This window comes from Candoia aspera, chromosome 2 (genome assembly GCF_035149785.1).
Source record: "Candoia aspera isolate rCanAsp1 chromosome 2, rCanAsp1.hap2, whole genome shotgun sequence".
NCBI classification, from domain to species: domain Eukaryota; kingdom Metazoa; phylum Chordata; class Lepidosauria; order Squamata; family Boidae; genus Candoia; species Candoia aspera.
The window spans coordinates 80627960-80650571 of record NC_086154.1 but is presented as its reverse complement, the minus strand read 5'-3'; the positions used below and the strand labels follow the sequence as shown (position 1 = coordinate 80650571).

Here is a 22612-nt window from a genome sequence, read left to right as displayed (position 1 = left end):
GCAGGATTAAAAAACAAATAAATAAGGACTTATGAAATGACAATTGTTCTATTAAAATATACCAAGGTGTCAGTGATGCTTATACCACAAAGGGCTAAGAAATCATAATATCAGGAGGCATGGACCTTATTCTTTGAATTGTTTTGTAATATTCCACAAGACAGAGCTATTGACATATTTTCCCTCCCCCACTGTTTATGCACTGAGCATCACAATAACATCATGGGGAGACTGAAGAGAAGCAAGCTTTTCACATATGTGTGTATGTATACGTATGTGCAGGAGGAGGTATGTTGATGTGCTATTTGATGTAAGAGGTTCTGAGAATGTGACTGTTAAAAAAACAGTTGGAATTTACAAGTTGTTTTGTGGATGGAATAGCATTAGGACTTTATTCCCCAGCAACAGGAAAAGGGGATGTGGCTTCATGGCATAGACAATTAAAGAGAAGCTGGAAAGGAGTCAAAATGGAGCAAAAATGGAAATAACGGCAATGGCTTCTTTAAATATAGGAATCTGGCAAAGAAATTGACAGGGAGTTGTTAAAAAATACCCAGGCTTGGCTTAGAGTTCCGATCACACAACCTGTTAAATTACGTGGATCAAGCAATTAGGGTTCTACTGTAACACATAGAGATCCTCTGAAAGTCACAATAAACCTTTATTATTTACCATATATACTTGTAGATAAGCTCATCCATGGAAAAGCCAACCCTCAAAGGTTGATGTTTGCAATGCATTCAAGAGCTACAGGCAACCTGCACAACTCGCCAAGGGGAAAAGGCCCTCTTGATAAAATTAAAAATCCAGCTCACATTCCTTCCTGAAATCCTGCCAAGCTGTGTTGACAATATTCTGCTAAATGGACTAAGGCATCTTCCTAACATATGAAAACATGCTGGCATAACACAATCCAGGAGAAAAAAAAGTATTCCCACTTCCTATCCTGGGGAATCTCACGATATTTGGCATACTTCTTGACACAGTGATCAGTGTTCCTCTGTACTTTTCTTCTTGTTTCTATGTAAAAAAAACAAAGACTGTTTAAAAATAAGTAAAAATATTTATTTTAAAAGAATGTAAAATATTTAAATCCAGGTAAATAAAAACATTTACATTCTTAAAACATTTATTTATTTTATTATTCAAATTTAATTACCGCTCATCTCCCCCAAGAGAGGGACTCTGGGTGGTTTACAATAAAATCAAGCTCCAAACATAAACATTAAAATCTCATAAAGCCAACCACATCACAATTATTATAAAATACAATAAATAAATTAAAAGTAAATAAATATGCATTGCCCACTGTTCAGTATTTTGACCCTACAAGGATGTATTCTTTCTCATGTGCGCACAGACATGTTTGCTCCTGGGGAAAAAACCCCCAAATCTCTAGCTCAGCAGTAGCTATGTTAAGATTTAGCAAAATTACAAAAGAATGTGCAAGCTTTTGAGATCTCTAGCACTCCATCCAGTTGCAGGAAATGGAGAAAAGAAGTGCAAAAGTTAAAAAATTAGGCCAGGTTCCTTAATCATGAAATCTACATCTTCAAATCCATCTCGGAAAGGAAACCGGAGAGTGAACACATTAATCACTATTAGAGGTTACAGGTCGATCACATCTAAGCATTACTGGGCAAATAAAACCTTCTGCAAACACAGTGTCTGTCTCTTGCATTGGACAAAGGCGTGTCCTTGGCTGACATAAGGTAGAAGTGTAAAGAAGTATAGCAGTCCCTATATTAAAAAAAGCCAAAGTTCTACGTTAGGTTGAACAGTAGTAAAACGATAACAAACCAAGCCAAATGGTGTAGTGTAAGTAGTAGTTGGCGGGAATGAACTCTTCAAAAGAACACCCTTCTTAGTCCGCCGAAATTCATCTCCCTTTGGAGAGAGAATGTGACCTGCCACGCAATGTATCTGGACAGCAACAAATTAGGAAGAAAGATACATGATAAGGCACGCACGTATAAAGTGAATCAAATATACAATCGGGAACCGGGCATTTGACTCGATCGAAGCCATTCCGTAGATTCTTCCAAAAACGTCCAGCCGCGGCGCCTCACAAGCTGAAGCGAAGGAATGAGTAGGTTGAGAGCTCCGATAGGTTCTTTGGACCTGATCCAGAGCGGTGATTGGGTGAAAGTAGCTGCCTATCAGAACGCCGAAGAATCTTTTTCTGGCCGCGGGAGGAGACTCTGCCGTGTTTGTTATTAAGGACGCTGATGCAGCGGACGGGGAGATCGACGGAGAGTTGTGTTATGAGGGAGCCGTTTGTGGATATAGGAACTCTCGAAAACGTTAGTTGTCAGGTCGAGCTTTTCGTCCTTTCGCCGATACTTTTCAGGTTACATTTAGGGACAGCTTTTGCTATTCTTCCCTAAAGTCAGGCGAACACGTTAATGAAAGGACGGGGACGGGATAGGACATGTTGCTAACTGCATCACACATCACTTCGGTTTAGGTCCGATCTGGATTTACAATTATTATTTGAATCTAAGCAACTTTACTTCTCCCACACCTACATCTCATCACCTGCTGATTCTTAGCTGCTCCTCTACTTTTCTCTCAGTATTGGCTAAATTTGCACCTCACCTCTTAAATCATTTCCTGAGGGTGTCCTGGGTGTAGCATATATTAATGGAAAAATAATTTTACTTTTTGAGTCTGTGTCTGTATAACATAATATTCCCCTAGCAAATATATTGTTTAGGCACTTTTTCCTGGAGGGAAATCGGTGTTTGGCTTGATTGTGGGAACAGTAGCAGATTTGCATTTAGCTGGGCAGGTCAGGCCCATTTTTCATTTTTAGGGCACATTAAGTTGGATTGCTACTTTATTGTCTGAAAAGATGATACCCTTATGATCTTTTTGTGTCAAGGTTTGTTGCTGCTTGATTCCTGCCTTCCTGTGCCAACATGGCTTGGGTAAGGCAGGTATTGGCAACCAATATGTCTGAAGAGCGCTAGACTTGAGAAGGGTGCCTTGGCTTATATTTGACTTAGATCTTGTCTTATATTTTTCCTTTTAGACAGCATTTCTGTAGAGGAAAAGAAAACAAGATGGATTGGATGAAATTACGTTCATATTCCCGGAAGAGGCAGACCCAAAAGAAAATACATTGTGCTTCTCCGCTGCCAGCTCAGACAGCATCTGTTGCAATAGACAGAATGAAGAGTAAAGACAAAGCACCCCAGCGGCACCCAGATCTGCTTTCCAAGCTTAGCTGTGATCCTCAGGTGAAAAGAATTGTTGGTAAGAAAGAGGATGAGAGCTTTATGAAAATCTAAAGTATTTCTCGTTAGAGCGATGTTTCAGAATGTATAATTAATTGATGAACATCATAGACAGCTTTTACATGACCTGAAGTCTGAAGCAAATCTGATAGTTGAATGATAAAACTTCGTATATTGTGACTGTTTCCATCACAATCAGAACTGCTTGTGCTTTCTTTGAATTTGATTTTTAATTAATGTGTAGTAGAGAAGGAGGACCATACTGCTCTAAGCTTCAAAATTTTTCACAACAAATCTTTTTTTCTGTACAAAACTAGTGCATGTAACTGCTTACAGTACATAGATTTTGGTGGACTGAATCCTGTCTACTGTTGGTATCCAAAGTCATGATCCAGAGAATTATTAGAATCATCTGAAACCCTCTCAAGGGTCTGAAGAGGCAAGTGTTGAATGTTGAGGCAACTATAAAGATGTTTTAAGTGCCACATTCTGTCCCCTTGCCTTCCCTGTGTTAGTGGTGAAGGTCTGAGGTGGAAATGTAGTTGTGTACTCCTGATTTTGTAGGGCCCTGATTCCACAAAAATTTGAAGGGCAATCATGGTTAGTTTCCTTTTAGGCCTTAACGCTTATATTGAAGATCCAGGTAGGTTAGTGAGGCCCCATTTCATCACCATGCATACGTTTTCTGAACAGCTCAAGTTTGTACTTTCCAAATAGTTTCCTTCTGCAATCTGACAAACTGATTTCAAGCGTCAGGTGGGTGTCAGGAGCCGTTTATTGCACAGTATCAGGAGAAATACTGTAAGCCCTAGTTATAGCACAGCTTTGTGTGTTTTTATTAGGACATTTCTTCCACAGTGTACTGATGGCTTGCTCCTTGCCATGTATGCTATAACTGCAAGTGGATTAGTCTCTGAATTGTGACCTAGCCTTTGAGCTGGAAGAGAAACAACCCCCCCAACTAGTCCTGTACAACTTTTAGAGCAAGAGCACAATAGGGTGGAATGAGACAAGAGTGCATTTGTCTAGGATTTGAGCTTTTAAAGATCCTTGCTTTATAAAACAGTCAGTGTGTTCATATTGGTAAAACTGAGATTAAAGTTTCTGTTTTGTGTAGGCTGGTAGTTCTTGGATGAAGAAAAGCGCCTTGTGCTGGATAGTTTGAGGGAAGATAAAGTATTTCGGGGGGAGAGGGGGTCTGCCTGGGTTTTCTTAGGCCTGAGGTGGATGCCATACCTATTGCATTTGGTCCACAGGCTGACATTTCCTTACTTTTTCTTGAATATGCATTTTTAAGAAGCATTATAATAGGAGAATATTCTGATCTGAATTCCAGAAACACCTTAGGATCAAGAAACTATGCCTTCAGGTTCATTTTTAGTTACGTGGGTAGGTTGGTTATTTATTTATTTATTCTGTTTGACCTATATGCTATTCCAGTCATAACTGACTCTGAGCCGTGTACATACCAATAATAATAGTAATATAAAGGAAAATGTAATAAAATATTCCACTGAACAGCCAATCCAATGCAAACACTCCCCCTGCAAAGGGGCTCAAAGGCTTGCTGAAATTTTCTTTTTTTTAATTATGAATTTTATTAAATTTGAAGAGAAAGATAAAAGCTACAAAAAAACACAAAAACACAAAAAAAGAAGAAAAACTAAAAAGGTGTGAAAACCCAAAAGAAAATTTTTTTTTTACAACATTACAGAAAGATGTGACCTCCAACTTTTAATAGCACGGATATACAAAAATTTTCCATGGTCAATCTCTTACTCTATATTAAACCAAAATCACATTATTTCTATAAATCATTCTCCTTTAGCACATTATAAAAGTCACTAAGTACAGTTATTCCCTGCCCTTTTGTAAAAATAAAGAAAAAAAATTCATATAAACCTAAACAACTCCCCCCCCAAAATGACACTTATTTAATTATTCCCTTCCTACTACTATTCTATACATTTCTGTCTGTTGTTTATTTGTTTAGTCGCTTCCGACTCTCCGTGACTTCATGGACCAGCCCACGCCAGGGCTTCCTGTCGGTCGTCAACACCCCCAGCAACCCCAGGGACGAGTCCGTCACCTCTAGAATATCATCCATCCACCTTGCCCTTGGTCGGCCCCTCTTCCTTTTGCCCTCCACTCTCCTTAGCATCAGCATCTTCTCCAGGGTGTCCTGTCTTCTCATTATGTGGCCAAAGTATTTCAGTTTTGACTTTAATATCATTCCCTCAAGTGAGCAGTCTGGCTTTATTTCCTGGAGGATGGACTGGTTTGATCTTCTTGCAATCCAAGGCACTCTCAGAATTTTCCTCCAACACCACAGTTCAAAAGCATCTATCTTCCTTCTCAGCCTTCCTTATGGTCCAGCTCTCGCAGCCATATGTTACCACGGGGAACATCATTGCTTTAACTATGAGGACCTTTGTTGTCAGTGTGATGTCTCTGCTCTTCACTATTTTATCGAGATTTGTCATTGCTCTTCTCCCAAGGGTTACGCGTCTTCTGATTTCCTGGCTGCAGTCAGCATCTGCAGTAATCTTCGCACCTAGGAATACAAAGTCTTTCACTGCTTCTACATTTTCTCCCTCTATTTGCCAGTTATCAATCAAGCTGGTTGCCATAAACTTGGGTTTTTTGAGGTTTAGCTGCAAGCCAGTGTTTGCACTTTCTTCTTTCACCTTCATCATAAGGCTCCTCAGTTCCTCTTTGCTTTCAGCCATCAAAGTGGTATGATCTGCATATCTGAGATTGTTAATGTTTCCTCCAGCGATTTTAACTCCAGCCTTGGATTCCTCAAGCCCAGCATGTTGCATGATGTGTTCTGTGTACAAGTTGAATAGGTAGGGTGAGAGTATACAACCCTGCCATACTCCTTTCCCAATCTTAAACCAGTCCGTTGTTCCGTGGTCTGTTCTTACTGTTGCTACTTGGTCTTTATACAGATTCTTCAGGAGGCATAGAAGATGACTTGGTATCCCCATACCACTAAGAACTTGCCACAATTTGTTATGGTCCACACAGTCAAAGGCTTTAGAATAGTCAATAAAACAGAAATAGATGTTTTTCTGAAACTCCCTGGCTTTTTCCATTATCCAGCGGATATTGTCAATTTGGTCCCTAGTTCCTCTGCCTTTTCTAAACCCAGCTTGTACATCTGGCAATTCTCGCTCCATGAATTGCTGAAGTCTACTTGCAGGATCTTGAGCATTACCTTACTGGCATGTGAAATGAGTGCCACTGTTCGATAGTTTGAACATTCTTTAGTGTTTCCCTTTTTTGGTATGGGGATATAAGTTGATTTTTTCCAGTCTGATGGCCATTCTTGTGTTTTCCAAATTTGCTGGCATATAGCATGCCTTACCTTGACAGCATCATCTTGCAAGATTTTGAACAGTTCAGCTGCGATGCTGTCGTTTCCTGCTCCCTTGTTATTAGCAATGCTTCTTAAGGCCCATTCAACCTCACTCTTCAGGATGTCTGGCTCTAGCTCCCTGACCACACCATCAAAGCTATCCCCAATATTGTTATCCTTCCTATACAGGTCTTCCGTATATTCTTGCCACCTCTTCTTGATCTCTTCTTCTGTTAGGTCCTTGCCATCTTTGTTTTGGTCATACCCATTTTTGCCTGGAATTTACCTCCCATGTTTCTAATTTTCTGGAAGAGGTCTCTTGTCCTTCCTATTCTATTGTCTTCTTCCACTTCCACGCATTGCTTGTTTAAAAATAATTCCTTATCTCTTCTGGCTAACCTCTGGAATTTTGCATTTAATTGGGCATATCTCCCCCTATCACTGTTGCCTTTTGCTTTCCTTCTTTCTTGGGCTACTTCTGATGTCTCAGCAGACAGCCATTTTGCCTTCTTGGTTTTCTCTTTCTTTGGGATGTATTTTGTTGCCGCCTCCTGAACAATGTTGAGAACGTCTGTCCATAGTTCTTCCGGGACCCTATCTACTAAGTCCAGTCCCTTAAATCGATTCTTCACCTCCACTGCATATTCCTTAGGAATATTAGTGAGCTCATATCTAGCTGATCTGTGGGTCTTCCCTAATCTCTTTAGTCTGATCCTAAATTGTGCAAGAAGAAGTTCGTGATCGGAACTACAGTCACCTCCAGGTCTTGTTTTTATCGACTGTATAGATGTCCGCCACCTTTGGCTGCAAAGGATGTAGTCAATCTGATTTCAGTGTTGTCCATCTGGTGAAGTCCATGTATAAAGCCGTCTCTTAGGTTGTTGGAAGAGAGTGTTTGTTATGCAGAGTGAGTTGTCTCGGCAAAATTCTATCAGCCTATGTCCTGCTTCGTTTTGTTCTCCCAGGCCATGCTTACCTGTAATTCCAGGTGTCATTTGACTACCCACCTTAGCATTCCAGTCTCCCGTGATGAAAATAACATCTCTTTTAGGCGTGTTGTCCAGTAGGTGCTGCAGATCCTCATAGAACTGCTCTACTTCAGCTTCTTCAGCATCTGTGATTGGGGTGTATATTTGGATCACTGTGATGTTAGATGGCTTGCCCTGAATTCGAATTGAGATCATTCTGTTGTTTTTTGGATTGTCTCCAAGCACTGCTTTAGCCAGTTTACTATTAATTATGAAGGCTACTCCATTTCTTCTGTGGTCCTCTTGTCCACAGTAGTAGATCTGGTGGTCATTTGATGTGAAGTGGCCCATTCCAGTCCATTTCAGTTCACTGACGCCCAAAAAGTCTATCTTTAATCTTGACATCTTACCAATAACCACATCCAATTTGCCCTGGCTCATAGATCTTACATTCCAGGTTCCAATGGTATGTTGATCCTTAGAGCATCGGATTCGCCGTTCACCACCGGCACCGTCGGCTGCTAGCCATCCTTTCGGCTTTGAGCTAGCTGTGTCATCACGTCTGGGGCTAGTTGAGCTCATCCTCTGTTCCTCCCCAGTAGCATTTTGACCATCTTCCGACCTGGGGGTCTCATCTTCTGATGGTATACCGACATATCTCTGGTTGTACTGATCCATTGAGTTTTCACGGCAAGAATACTGGGGTGGGTTGCCATTACCTTCCCCAGGGATCGCATTTAGTCTGACCTCTCTGTCATGACCTTCCCGTCTTGGGTGGCCCTTCATAGTTTAGCTCATGGCATCATTGAGGTGCTCAAGCTCCAGCACCATGACAAGGTAATGATCCTTTGCTGAAGACATTTCTGTCTACTATAATAAAAATCAGACTAAAAAACACATAAATTGTCTGCCATTATACTAAATAATATGACAGTTTTAATAATCTTCGTCTTAATAAGCCCAAAAAAGAAAAGCAATTCGAAACAATGACCTGAAATGAAATTCTTAAAACCATCCAATTAAACATTTTTATATCCCAATAATCTTAATCCATATCCTTAAAAACAAATAACATCAGTTAAACCCTAAAAGCGATCCAGATAAACATTCTTTAACCCTTATCCCACTTCAAAATAAACCAAAGCATTTACATATCCCCACAATGTGCACAAAACTTTTCTCTTGAAAAAATCAAACAGCCCAACTGCCCCCCTCAAAAATTCCAACTTCTCTTCAGAAAGCCTCCCATACATAATGACCCCTTCTTTTTTATAACATTTCAGCAAATGTCAATTTTACTTATTGCTTGCAGATCCCTCTCTTTGGTGAATTTCTCCAACTCCACTATTCAGTCTTCATCCAGCATCTCAACAGAAAACCCAATCTCATTCTTAGAAGAAACATTTCTATCACTGTTGAATTCCTCAGTTTCATGCACTACATCCCCAAGCAGATGACACATTTTAGAGCTCAGATTTTCCACAATGTCCTGAATGTCTTGTATAAAAACTTGATAGGAGTCAGAAAAGATCTGTTTTAAAATCTTAATGGAAGTCAGAAAAAAATCTGTTTAAAATTCTCCATGTCTCACGCAGTAGATTACGGCACCCCCTAGGAGCTTAACCAATGAAAGTTGAGGATATGAAAAAGTTCCAAAGTATGTTTACACAAAGTGAAAGTGAGATAACAGACAGTTCCCAAGGGAAAGTAGAAACAGAAAGCTGGTTTAAATCAGCCGATTCAGCATGTAGGAAAATGCTAATATCTTCAAATTTAATACCAAAATAATAAGAGGAAGACATTTATTCTCAATCCTCCTTCATATTTGGAAAGAAAACAATTTCCAAACCTTAAAAAAAATTTTTAAAAAAAAGTAATCCCAAAAATAACGATAAGCACCAAGACAGCCCGCTTCTCCTTGTTGTAGAAAGCCTCTCTTAGGGTACACATACTTAAAAAAAATAAATTTGGTGATTTAGAAATGGGGTGGCCAGTCTTAGTGTCCCTTTAAGGCTACAGCACAGCTTGGAAAATGGTGACCTCCCAGCGAGCTCTTACCAGTCAAACGCAAAACACTGTTTGTGATCTTCTGGCTGCAAGCAGCTGTCCGGAAGGCAGATGGGGTGATTCCTGGTGTTTTGCTTTATCCAGAGAACACTCCTGGGCTTCAGGAAAACCTGCCTGATCCCGAAAAAAATTGCCACATTTTCAGTTCCATCTGTGGAGCTCGCGGGCACAGCTGCTCAGTCCGTCATATTCCCACCAGAAGTCGCTTGCTGAAAAATTCTTAATTGCTTTTTCTTAATTGCTTTTTGAAAACTTAAGAGAGTGGAGGCTGATTTGATGTCTAGGTATATGTTATTCCAGAAAAAGGGGACAGTGACTGAAAAGGCCTTCAGATGACACTCTATAATGGAATGGGTCCAGTGTGACCTTTCTTTCTGAAAGCTTAATGGATGAATAGAAAAAACTCAGAGTAGAGTTTATGGGTTTAAAGGTAACAACCAGCACCTTGAATTGCAACCAGAAGTAAACTGGTAACCAGTGCAGCTCTCTTTTGATATGGTCAATTGACTAATCAATAAAGTTATACTACTACTACTACAGTGCAGCTCTCACAGCAGTGGTGTTATGTGAGTATATTGCATGCCCCCCATCACTGCCCAAGTTGCTTCATTCTGGACTAGTCAGAGTTTCCAAATGATTTTCAGCGGCAGCCCCACGGACAGCATATTGCAGTAGTCCAAATGAAAGATGAAGAAGGCATGAGTGACTGTGAGCAGGGCTTTCCAATTCAGGGAAGTTTGTAACTAATGCATCAGAAGGAGCTGTGTGAAGGCTTTTGGAGTCACAGTGCCACGTGCTCTTTGAGTAACAGCTGTGACTCCAGGAGAACCCCAGATAATTAACAGTTCTGTCTGGGGAAGTGTGACCACATTCAGAACTAAAGGTGGAATATCTGTCATTCAAACTATATAAATATAATATTTATGCAGGAGAGATACTGTTCTTCATTTCAGAACTGGTGATTGATCCAGGTCTCCTCTTTCAGTAATTTTTGACAGCGTTTAACCAAGAAATGTGATTATGGATAGGCTTCACCAAGTGTACCATTTTAATGTGTTCCTGGAGGATTATTAAGTTTTATTTACGAAATAGATTTTGAAGTGGAACAAATGCCTCATAGTGAAATTATTACAGTGGGGTGTGTGTGTGTATATGTATGTGTATGTGTGTGTGTGTGTGTGTGTGTGTGTATTTCATATATATATTCACAGATTGGGAATAGTAACTCACCTCTTGATTAGTCTTCTACCTTAAAACTGCCCAAACTTGGAAAAAATGAAAGCTTTCTGTGTAGGTGGATTGCTTACAAAATTAATTAAATGAAGTAGCCAGAAGGGGGAGCATTTCTCCTTTTGAAGAAAAAGTAAGGTTAGAGAGTAGGAACATAGTACTGTATTTCTATTTTAAAAAAATAAACTGGGAAAATAGTATATCTTGCAAAATGTGTTAACTGAATAATGCAAAGGAATTGTTCTTGCACATCTCTAAAGGGAGTGTGTGTAACTTGTGCTTTCACAATTCTACTAGAGTGAGCTGCCAGTCATTTTCTTTTTAGAAAGCACTAATCCAACTTGCAGTTTTCTTGCTGCTTTTTCAATTCCTCATACTAAATTTCAGAAGTTTGGTTTTATTAGGGGGATTTTGCCATGTTTGAAATAATCAGAACCTGTTGATGTTGAGAAAAATCTGTTAAATTGGTCTGGGGCTTCACACATTGGTCTCTGTCATCAGCCAGGGAATAAGGGACCATTGAAGGACTGCTTGTCATTCCTTCCAGCAAGAGCAGCAGACCATTGGAAAAGTTCAGCTGGCATTATCCTATGTAGTCATACAAAGAATTGCCAGAAAGAGCATTCAACAAAACTTGCAGTTGTAATTACGTTAGAGAGAATTCTTCAGTGTTAATTTATAAATGGCACTATAGTCCTGCACGATGCTCTTGAAGAAAAGAAACTTATTTATTTTATTATTATAATTTCAAGAAAAAAGGAAAAAAAACTAATGCTGACAAACTACACATTTAAAATAGGAAATATAGTTAGGAAGGAAAAAAAAGAAAAACACTGTAAGCATTAAAATATGGGTAGATAACTAACAACTCTTAAATAATCAGATGTAATGTATCATATGACTCTCTAAAGTACCACATCTTTTTAATTGTGTACCTTACGGTATGAATGATCTCATTACTGGCCTGTTTAAGCTGTGATGGAAACCTTTCCTAAACTGGTTTTCTAGAATGGCTTTAATAAAAGTGTTTTTTTTTATGTTCCTTGTGAGTAAGAAACAGTATATGTAGGTTTGTGTATTTTTGCATGAAGGGATGGCTTTTGCCAACCTCTATACAAACATGGATGCAAATAAATACTGATGACTATTTAATGAAAATATGTTTATGGTCACAACATCAGTGGAAATAGACCTTCTTATATAATATGATACAAATATGATCTCTGTAGGCATGACTGAAGGAAAAAACTAGTCCTCTACTTAGTACCTATAAGGAAAGGAGTGAATATTAAGCAGCAGACTATTGCTTCTAAAAGGATACATGGTTATTCTCTCTTTACATCAAAACAAATTGTTTAGGTGAATGCAAGACTTTTAGATAAGCTTAATAATGCTGAAGATCTTCAATCTTCCCTTTTTTCCTACTTAGTCCTGCTATTGTAATAACTTCCATTGTACCATCTGTTTCAATAGGGCAGATGAGAAGCACTGTTACAAAAGCATTACCAAAAGTTCAAGAGTACTCTGAAGTGACTCAAATGGATTGTCTTTCATCTGAAGAAAGGTACGGAATAATAAGCATTCAGGATTTTTTAAAAAAAAATTGTTTTAATCTTATGAAAGGGTTTAGATCACTTTGCTTTAACAGTATACTTCCATGGTGACTGGGGATGATGAGACTGTAGTCCATCATATCTCAGTCGTGCACTAGGTTAGGGAATGCTGTTCTTGGGCCAGTCTTCTTATCAACATTATATCAAACTCATTACTAAACAGCATTCTCATTAAATGAGTGCTCAAAAGCAAGCATAATGCATTCACTGTTTTACTGAAGGAGGTTGCAGATACCTGAAAAGATCTGAAATAGCCTCTGAAAATATACGTGTAATTGCCCTCATTTTTTTTCTAAATAGCATTGAATTAAATTATAATGGATATAGAAGTACGGAGGTGACCAACGACATCAATGACATGGAAACAACTCCCTTAAAGGTAGACACATTATTGTGAAATCACTTACATTGAATCAATTTCACTGGTGGAGGCACAAGTGAGGATAGTATCCAGAATTCCATTAAACCAACTTCAGCTGTGACTGTAATTAGAGAAAGTTGATCATATCTGGCTCCCATTGACTTTTAGATTGGGTTCACACAATACACTGAATCATATATTAACCAAACTACTCACTAAGTCATGAAACATTAACCAGGGTTAAAACTAAGTTTACCATGTTTTGTAACTTTTACAGTGTTATGGAGTCACTTTTATGGTGAGATGGGCGGTGTATAAATTTGATAATAAAATAAATTAAAAAATTAAAAATGCATTTACTAGGTCATGGATAAGTGTGTGGTGGGAAATCAGAGTAGTTAGAAACCGGCATAGATTGCATGTAAATGTATAGTGACAATACCATTGTGTGATGGCTACTCTTCATGAAACAGCTACCACCTAGATTCAAATTTAAATAAGTCTCTATACAGAATGGCATTTTATACAGTAGTTTTACATTTGAGAAATCCTGGGGCACTGTGATGACTTTTCCAGTCTTGATGATGATGATGATAGTTTATTAAATTTATATGCTGCCCAGCTCCCAGCAACTCTGGGCGGTTTACAAATGGTTAAAAACACTTAAAAACAAGTAACAGTACAAAAACACAAAGCAAAGAAACAAGATGGCAAAGAAAACAAACCCAGATGGGATGATGAGCAGTACAACAATGTTAACATGGCTTCTTTGTATTCACTGGTGTTATAATCTGATCATAAGGATGATTCTGACAGTCCCTGCTTGAGGAAAAAATTGCTATCCCAAAATTACAACACAGCTTGGATAGGTTAACTGAAGAAAACAAGTGTAAAGGGGTCACTTCCAGGAAACAATTTTTGAGAAATTTGTATGATGTTATTTGCTTTGACATCTGGGCTTTTTATTTTTGCCCATAGGGTTCCTTGCATTTAGCCTCTGCAAGTAAACAAAGCCTGAGAAATAGTGAAACTACTTCAGGTGAGTTTTCCCAAGTATGCTGGGATCATGGACATTCTTCTTTTGATTGTATCTTGAAGCTTTAGTTTTTCATATGTGACTCATAAAATATCATTGATATATAACACCCCTGCTCCATGTCAGGTTTTCTCATGAGGATTGACATAGTTTATTATTTCCTTGTTCAAATTTGTTATAGCCCCCCAACTCTGATGGACTCTGGGCAGCATACAAAACCAACCCCCCCCGTAAAAACTGATAAAACATACAACCACACAGATAGCCTGGACAAAAACAATCTCAAAAGCAACACAAATCAAACAGAACAGGGACCCCCCAAATACAACAATACATTAACCCTAGGCTTGGGACCAAAACCAGGTTTTTCTGGAACCCTAGGAGAGAGGACACAGTCCTTATCTCTGGGGGATGCTGTTCAAGAGGGTGGGGGCTGCGAATTGGAAAATTGGAAACACTCAAGTGATTTTTTAGGTATGGTCTGTAGACTGTGATATATCTCTTTTGTATCTGGAGGGATTGTAGAAGTCAGGACTATAAATGAATTTTCAACCCTGCAACCATTGTGGAAAATGGTAGCTTACAGTGGCTCTTTGTAATAAGTGTTGGTCATGCTTGTTTCTTTTATTTATTTATTTATTTTATTTATTTATCAAATTTGTCACCACCCATCTCCTTCTACCGGAGGGACTCTGGACGGTTTACAACAAAATAATAAAAAAACAATAAATATATAATAAAATTCCAATATAAAAATGCACTATAAAACAATTTCACAAAGCTACTAAATATAAATAAAATCCAGATGGCTGTGGTCTCATTCAGTCATTGCGTAGGAGGGGCACTTTAAGGCACTAGCCAACCCCAAGTATGACTATTCTCCCTGCCCCAAGCCCGGTGGCAGAGCCAGGTCTTCAGATTCCTCCAGAAGGCTAGCGATAGGGCTAACCTTACCTCCAGGGGCAAGATGTTCCAAAGAGTGGGTGTCATGAGTAAGGATGGTGAGCAGGGGGCTCCCATCCAGACCGTCAAGCGCATGCGTAGCACTGAGGAATTGGTCAGCCATTCAAAGAGACACAGATCGGGACTGCCTTAACCTTTGGGGTTTATATGTCTGGGTTTTCCCACGCTTCTTCAGTTTGTTAGGATTCCTGTTAAGTACTAGCAATAAATATTAGAGACCAGTTCATTGTCTCAGCGTGTTTCCTGGCTGTTAGGACAGCGGGTGCTACTGCAGAGAAGGCCCACTTCCCTTTTGTTACATTTATACCCCACTTCTCTGCAGCAAATGAATAATAATACAGTAAGCACTTAATTTCACAGACCATTGGAGTATGTGAAACCTAGGTGTTAATTAAATCCACAAATGACCCAAATTAACATAAACAATGTAACTTATGTGAATAGTCTGGAATTCCTCAGATACAACAGATTATTTTGAGGTAAAGTCTAGAGGAAAATTTTATCTGTTGAATCCCAAGTCTGCTCCAGCAAGGTTCTTTAAGGGTTTACTGGATTGGAATATCATTCAAAACAGATTATACTGTGTTTGCCTGAAAATATGATCTCTAAGAAGATTCCATATCCCCAAAATATTATTAACCAGAAAAAAATGTCTGTTTTTTCCTTAGTGAATCTAAGAGAACTCTGTCATTTAAAGTTTACTTTATTTGGGAAAAACATAATTTTTGGAACTTCAACCATACTAAAGATGTATCAGTAAACATAATATAAATAAATATAAATATTATATCTGTAATAAATAAATATATATAAGTATTATACCTGTAACAAAAACAACAGTTTTTCAACCAATTAAAATGTACTTCAGCACACAAGCCACCTTGATATTCTTCCAGAATAACATCTTATTTGTTTATTTTTGCTTTTATAATTGAATGCAAAAACAACAAATAAACAGTACATAGTGAAAAAAGAAAAAAATAAATGAAACAAAAGCATACAGAGGATATATTTGTGTATACATCTATAATAATTCCACATAAGCATTTCAGTAAATGGTATTGATATTTCCTTACAATCATCTACAGCTAATCAATGTCAGTCAGTAATTTGTTCATATGTAGTTCATAACATCAACTCAGCAGAACATTGAGTGATTGGGGCTTTATGTTTATCCCACCAGCCCACATTTTATGATAGCTTATTAAAAACAAACCTGGTTCTAACCTGATTGGTGTGTATTTGCTTATGTGTATACACCAAAGAACTGATACATGCCAAATTTGTATATTTTTGTGTATGTATACTCAGCTATATATACAAATTGTATGAGAATATATTTGGTACTATCTTGACTGCAGGAATACAATTAAGTTTGCTTTCTCCTTTGTTGCTAAATACACTTATTTGGGGGAGAGAGCACCATTTTGTCATGGAGAATGATTATTGGTTTATCTTCATCTATTTGTACCCCTCCTTTCTGTGTTGTAACAGTGTGCTCCACATTGGAGAAGTAGGCAATTTGATAACATTTAATTTTTCTGTATTCCTTTCCTGCTGTATAGTGTTCTGCAAAGTTTATTTATTTTTATTTTTATTTATTTTCTATCCTGCCTTTCTTATTTTTATAAATAACTCAAGGTGGCAGACATGCCTAATACTCCTTCCTCCTCCTATTTTCCCCACAACAACAACCCTGTGAGGTGAGTTGGGCTGAGAGAGAGGGACTGGCCCAAAGTCACCCAATTGGCTTTCCTGCCTAAGGTGGGACTAGAACTCTCGGTCTCCTGGTTTCTAGCCTGGAGCCTTAACCGCTAGACCAAACTGGCGTTAACACTAGACCAAAGTTAAAACTATCTTTTGATAATTTTACATTTTACCTGTAATTCCAGGAATGACATTACCAACCGGAGTTTCAGGCTTTTTGCTGGATTGTTTGGATGTGGAGACTACTCTGGACTGTAGTTATACCAAGACTATTGATTCTACAAGTAGTTATTCATCACCTGAAATATTCAGGGATGAAACTGGCTTAGGTATACATTTCTAAAAATTATTTGTGGGAAGAAATTGAGGAAAGAGATGCACGTGAATTTATGTTTCTGTCCTTGTGTTAGAAGGCAGTGCATTAGTATCTTGTATTTTGATATACGTAATACAATAAGGGAGGAAAGCAGATTGAACAGTCTTCTACCCAGTGCTGCTTAATTGGCTGATGCATGCGTACTCCTTCAATGAACTCATGAATCCAGAAGCACCCTTTTAAAAAAACTTTTGGTTTGACAATTCCTGATCTGTTTCCTAGACCTAGAGATAAACCAATTCCGTTATGGATTAAGCCAAACATTTGTTTCAGATTATAGTCTCATTGTCAACCTATTTGTTATCTCCCCTGAAGTACAGTATATGGTAAATGTTCTGAAGTCATTAAGCATTATTAGCACTGTAGAACTTTCTGAATTTTATTAACAGAACTGTTAACTGTATTGTCTTCTATCTTCTGAAGAAGACACTGCTAGTCCTGAAACCCATCTTGCGTGCAAAAATTCAACTCTCTTGGATACCAGCAAAGCCATCAACATAGACAAGATGCCACAACTGTCAAACCTTTCTAAAATATTTGGTAACTTTTGGAATATGATACGTAACATTTTCTTTAACTTAAACAGAACTATATATTCAGCAGCTGACATAGATCTGGATAGGAATGTGATATGGATGAACCTCTGTCAGGATATAAAGAAGCTGGAGGAGAGAAGTAATGGACAGAGCAAACCACATGTGCCAGTGCAAATGACCTCATCGTCTTGCCAGACGGAGGAGAACAGATTCCAGATTCCAAGTCCAAATGCTTCTCAAACTTAATTTGGCTTAGGAATCTCATCAGGGGTCTTCTGCATGCCCTCAGGTCTCGTCCACAAAGCAGCATTAAAGTGCTGTTCAGTGCAGGAGCTGGCTTAAAGTATACCAGCTTAATGGAATGCTGGTTATATTTCCTAGTCTGATTCAGCAGAATAAGAATTATGTCTGACTATGAAGAGGAGAAAGGAGAGAGGTAGAGTAGGAAACACTACTTTGCTGCAGTTAGTAGACCTGAGGGGTTTTTGCTGTCAGTTCCCCATCTCATGGAGTGATTATTCTGTGGACTGGAGAACTGGCACAAAGGGAGCCACTGACCTCTTTCTCTTCTCCTTCTACTACTTTTTGCCATGCGTGGCAAGAGAGGTAGAGGCTCACTCCCCCCCCCCCATTTTATAGCTCTTCCTGTCACTTGTGCTCGAAGAGGCACCTGGTGAGTGCTACAAGGGACTGCTGGCAGCAAGCGGCAGAATATCCAGAGGTACTCCATGGAATAGGCAAAATGGTGTTAGAGTAGGCACAATGGCACAGCCTCTGATGTCAATGTGGGATATTCCTCTGTAGGAGGATAGGCAGGACAAGCTGGTAAAAGCAGCTATCACATTACCCACACAAATCAGCTGAAGTTCTTGAAATGTTCAGCAGTACACTGGTGCCTGATCCATAAATAAATAAGAGGAACGTACTGGTGTTTCAAAAGCTTGTGTTTTAAAGCACATAAGCAGACTCCAAAAGGCCTAAGACATACCTTGCAAAGCAGATCGTGGTTAGGCTTTCTGTAAGAGAAGGTAGCCCAGCAGACCAAGATGAAATAGCTGTGGAGGGCAGCTCCTATTGACCAAAGGGGAGGGGAAGTGCCTGCAATGGTGTGTGCTAGCCAGTTGAAGTAAAAACATTGCCTTCAAGGAAATGAAGTGCCACAGAGAGACTACAAAGCACCACTCCCACTTTTGACACACAGCAAGAAAAGACAGGCAGAGGTTGCTTCATGGTGGGTCGAGGACAATGTCATGTATTCCTTTCTTACATGTTTCTTTCTTCAATGTTTATGGGTGTCCCCTTGCCAAGCAACTTTGGGTAGCTAACAGGATTAAAAACATCAAAATACAAATGAGAATCCATAAAAAACATCACGCTGGAGACAAATATCTATCATATAACGTATTAATGGGTTCACATACCATCCTGCCCCACTGCCTGGGACAACAACCAAGTGTTCAGGGCCTTCATCAAGGCTGGCAAGGTCAAGTGGGGAGTGGTTAATGGGGCACCTTTACATTGGGGCAAGCAAAATGTGGATGAGCCCTATGACATATGCAATTAGGATTACTGCACTACCTTCTGCTGCTTATATTCAGCTAAATTCAATCTCTTTTAGATAACACTTCAGGAATCCAAGGCCAGAGCATTACCAGGTAAAAAGAGCATTCACTTTAAATTTGATATTTTGTTTTCTTTATATTAGTAGTCTTCACAAACATGCTGGTGCAAAAAAAATTATTTGCAAAGAGTAAAGATACCAGCAATCTTTTAGACTCCAAATAAATTCTCTTATAAACTAGAACTACAATCAAAAAATATATTGCACAGTCCAAATGCATGGAGGAGGATCAATTTAAACTGATACCATGAATAGGTGACTAATGCTGTCACCACTGTGGGAATCTTAAAGATACAGACCTCACCTGAGCAGTGAATTTGAGTGCCAGATGTCAATTTCCATTTCTATTTCAGCCTGCAGTTTTGGAAATGGACAAAAGCCTTGTGCATTTTATACTAGGCCACTTTACTCAGTCAGTGTCTTCCAACAGTCACTCCCCAAGGACCATTTTATTCAGAGAATGTTTCATACAAGCTTCACATTTACTGGCATTTATGCTTAGAAGAAATCTCCAAGAATTGTGGAAATGCTGCTGGAGACTGTTCAGTTGAGACCAACTGTAATTCTGAAGATCCCCTTTATGTATCTGTATCTGTAGTGAGACCAATAGAGGATCATATTAAAGCAAAATTAACCATATGAATTGTTTTGACTGATTAGATGATATACAGTATAACATGTATATTATTGCATATAGTGCTTTCTGGTTAATTAGGGGAGTGAAAATGTTTCATCTTACTGCATAGAGATTTTTATGTGCAATGCTGGTTATAGTTTGTTTCATAATGTTTGAAATATATTAATACCACAGTCTTTTGACAGCAGGAAACAATCCAGGCAGAAGCTGCCTTCTGAATCTACAAATACTTCAGCTGTAGTAGCAGGTAAAAAAAACAACAACTAAACTAGTTTTCTGCTATGTGCAAGACACTTAATAGATTTTTTTCTTTACATTACTGACCATGTCAACAACCTATTTATAGTGGTTCCCTAAAATACTCTCTTTCTAATCAAATGTTATAAAACCCTCTTTACTAGAGCTTGATCACAATCCTGGTGCTGAAAATCTTTTAACTAAAATAGTTTCCTTCTCATCCTCTGCATTGCTTTGCTATCATTCATGGAATTTGTTTACACGCCCTACAATAATTTGGTGTTGTATTTTCTCACAAGACTGATCAGGGATCTAGAAATGTATGTCTCGACTTAACTATCAGTAATTTTTGCTTGCTTGGGAGCACAGAGGTACTACCTATCTAAGGTTAGTGAAAAATACACGCGTATTTTAAAATAATTGCAAAATAAATTGCGTTTGAGGTAACAGTCCTACAGGTGTCTGTGTATATATGTGCACACATATATACACACAGTGAATGGATTGCAGGTTTTGGATTTAAAGGCAAAGAGCTGCTTAGGATCATGTAGAAGTACGAACTTTATTATTCATATTATTATATTTTTATCATATGTATGTATGTATGTCAAGTCAAGTCAAGGCAGTGAATATATCTAATACTCTTGCCACAATTTTCCCCACAACCACCCTGTGAGGTGGGTTGGGCTGAGAGAGAGATACTGGCCCAAAGTCACCCAGCTGGCCTTCCTGCCTAAGGGAGGCCTAGAACACACAGTCTCCTGGTTTCTAGGCCAGCATCTTAACCATTACACCAAACTGGCTCTTCATAGCAGCTGTTACAACTTCTTATGGAAGCTGCACCTTTTTGTGAGATTGCGCAGCTGTTTTCTGAAGCACCTTCTTGTCTCTGAAGCTCTAAAAATCGGTTGAAGTCAATTTAGTGAATGTTCATCCCAGATTATCAGGGTGGTCTTATTAGGGAGAACTATTCAAAGCAGTCTTCTATGCAATATTCAGGTTTGGCTGATCTTTGATCATAATAAAGTGAATTGAATATTCAGACAGTTCATTAATTTGTTGGGAACTCTTTCCAGTCTCTGTGAAGGGGAAAGGTCATGTTTCAACTAAATAGGAAGTGGCCCATGGTAATGCCAGTCACTGACATTCAGTGCACCATAATACCAAAGGAACCAATATATGTAGGTACCTGTATATGTCTATATATAGATATATTGCTCTTCCTCCTCCTGCGGTAGAAAAGAATAAAGAACAGAAGTTGTACATCCCACAGTGAGATTTGGATCACCTCAAACCATGCTTTTTTCCTTCCCCCCGGTAGAAGCCTCTGCTGTAATATTTTGTCTCACCCAGTATTTCATTTTGTCACAAGACATAGTCAAATGCCTTGCTCCTAGGTCAATAAAGCAGTGAAAATACATATGCATGAATGTACATCCCAAACCAAGCTCCAGATCATACTAAATAATGTCCTTACACCACAGGAGCATGTGTTGAAATGGCACGGTACAGAATATAATATAGCCAAACACTTCCTCTGACACTGTTAAGCACCTGTTTCCATGCCAGTAATAGGGGAATCTGGGAAGAAATGAATTAAGAACTGAGGGTGTGCATTCTGTAATAAGACATTCACAATTCTAGGGTTTCTATAAAATTAGACCAGGATTGTGCAAAGGCTAGTGAGCAGGATCTTTTGGCAAAGAAGAAGTCCTTACAGCAACTACGTTAGTTAGGTTAGGAGACATCAAGATGGAGGGAGGGTACAAAACTGGCTCCCCCCCCCATCATTTATGTGATGGGAAATGGGGAAAGAAAGAAACTGACTAGGACGGTGATCTGGAGAGCATTCTGGGAGAAGTAAGGAAGGGTGGAAGCAGGGGAATCAAGTGGAATGAGGAAAGTGAAAGAAGAGCCTTATCCTTCTCAGACAGTCAGCTGGAAGACAAGGGAACTGCTGGGGTGAGGACTGCTGGGCATAGAAAAGACAAAAACAAGCATTCTTACCTCTGTGGGAAGCCAGTGCAGCTTCGTAAGAGGTTCCTGTATTAGTTCATCACAATGCATGAAGTCCAACCTTGCTACGTTGCCTGTTTCTAAGCCAGTATCAGCAGGACGAGAGAGGGGCTGCAGCACTCTGATTGGCTGCTCGTGGGGAAAGTGGCAGCAAGCGGCAAAATCCCATAGCTGTTTCTGGCTGCAGGCTGCACCCCAATCTTTTTTGGTTGCCATGGGAACAATTGTGAAAACTTGAGTCATCCAGAGTAATTGGTACCCTCGGATAGATACATCAAGTGCAAACGCTGTTAGACTCTCGTTCCCTCTTTGTAGAGAGATTTTGAATCAAATGAGGTAAACTATATGTAGTTTGAAGAGATAATAATATGTTCCGAAATTGGGAATAAGTGCGTGATGCTGTTGATCAGCCTCTGAGTCACAAACCTAAGGCTGGCAAGTAATATGGCCAATTTGTTCAGATGATTTGAAACATAATGTTTTGTTGTATTTTTCAGGGAAACAAGTATATAAAATTTTGCCTGCAAATGAAAAAATACTCACACCACAACCTTCTGGACCTTCATTATTGCTTCCAGAACAAAAAAAAAAGGTAATAGTTTTTAATGCTTGTAGGCTGTTGTGTGTGAATTGCGCAATCTGTG

At 38.9% G+C, this 22612-nt stretch overlaps 1 protein-coding gene across 1 annotated transcript in view; it reads left to right on the top strand.

Annotated features, from left to right (window-relative positions):
• The window catches only part of MEIKIN (meiotic kinetochore factor), a 33202-nt gene that overhangs the window by 513 nt on the left and 10077 nt on the right, over positions 1–22612 (top strand). Inside the window, exons 2-10 of the mRNA XM_063292886.1 lie at positions 3035–3258; positions 12339–12429; positions 12779–12857; positions 13818–13878; positions 16731–16874; positions 17345–17461; positions 19076–19112; positions 19901–19962; positions 22466–22560. Of these exons, the coding sequence (XP_063148956.1) occupies positions 3035–3258; positions 12339–12429; positions 12779–12857; positions 13818–13878; positions 16731–16874; positions 17345–17461; positions 19076–19112; positions 19901–19962; positions 22466–22560 (910 nt within the window). The remainder of the gene's footprint in view (positions 1–3034; positions 3259–12338; positions 12430–12778; positions 12858–13817; positions 13879–16730; positions 16875–17344; positions 17462–19075; positions 19113–19900; positions 19963–22465; positions 22561–22612) is intronic.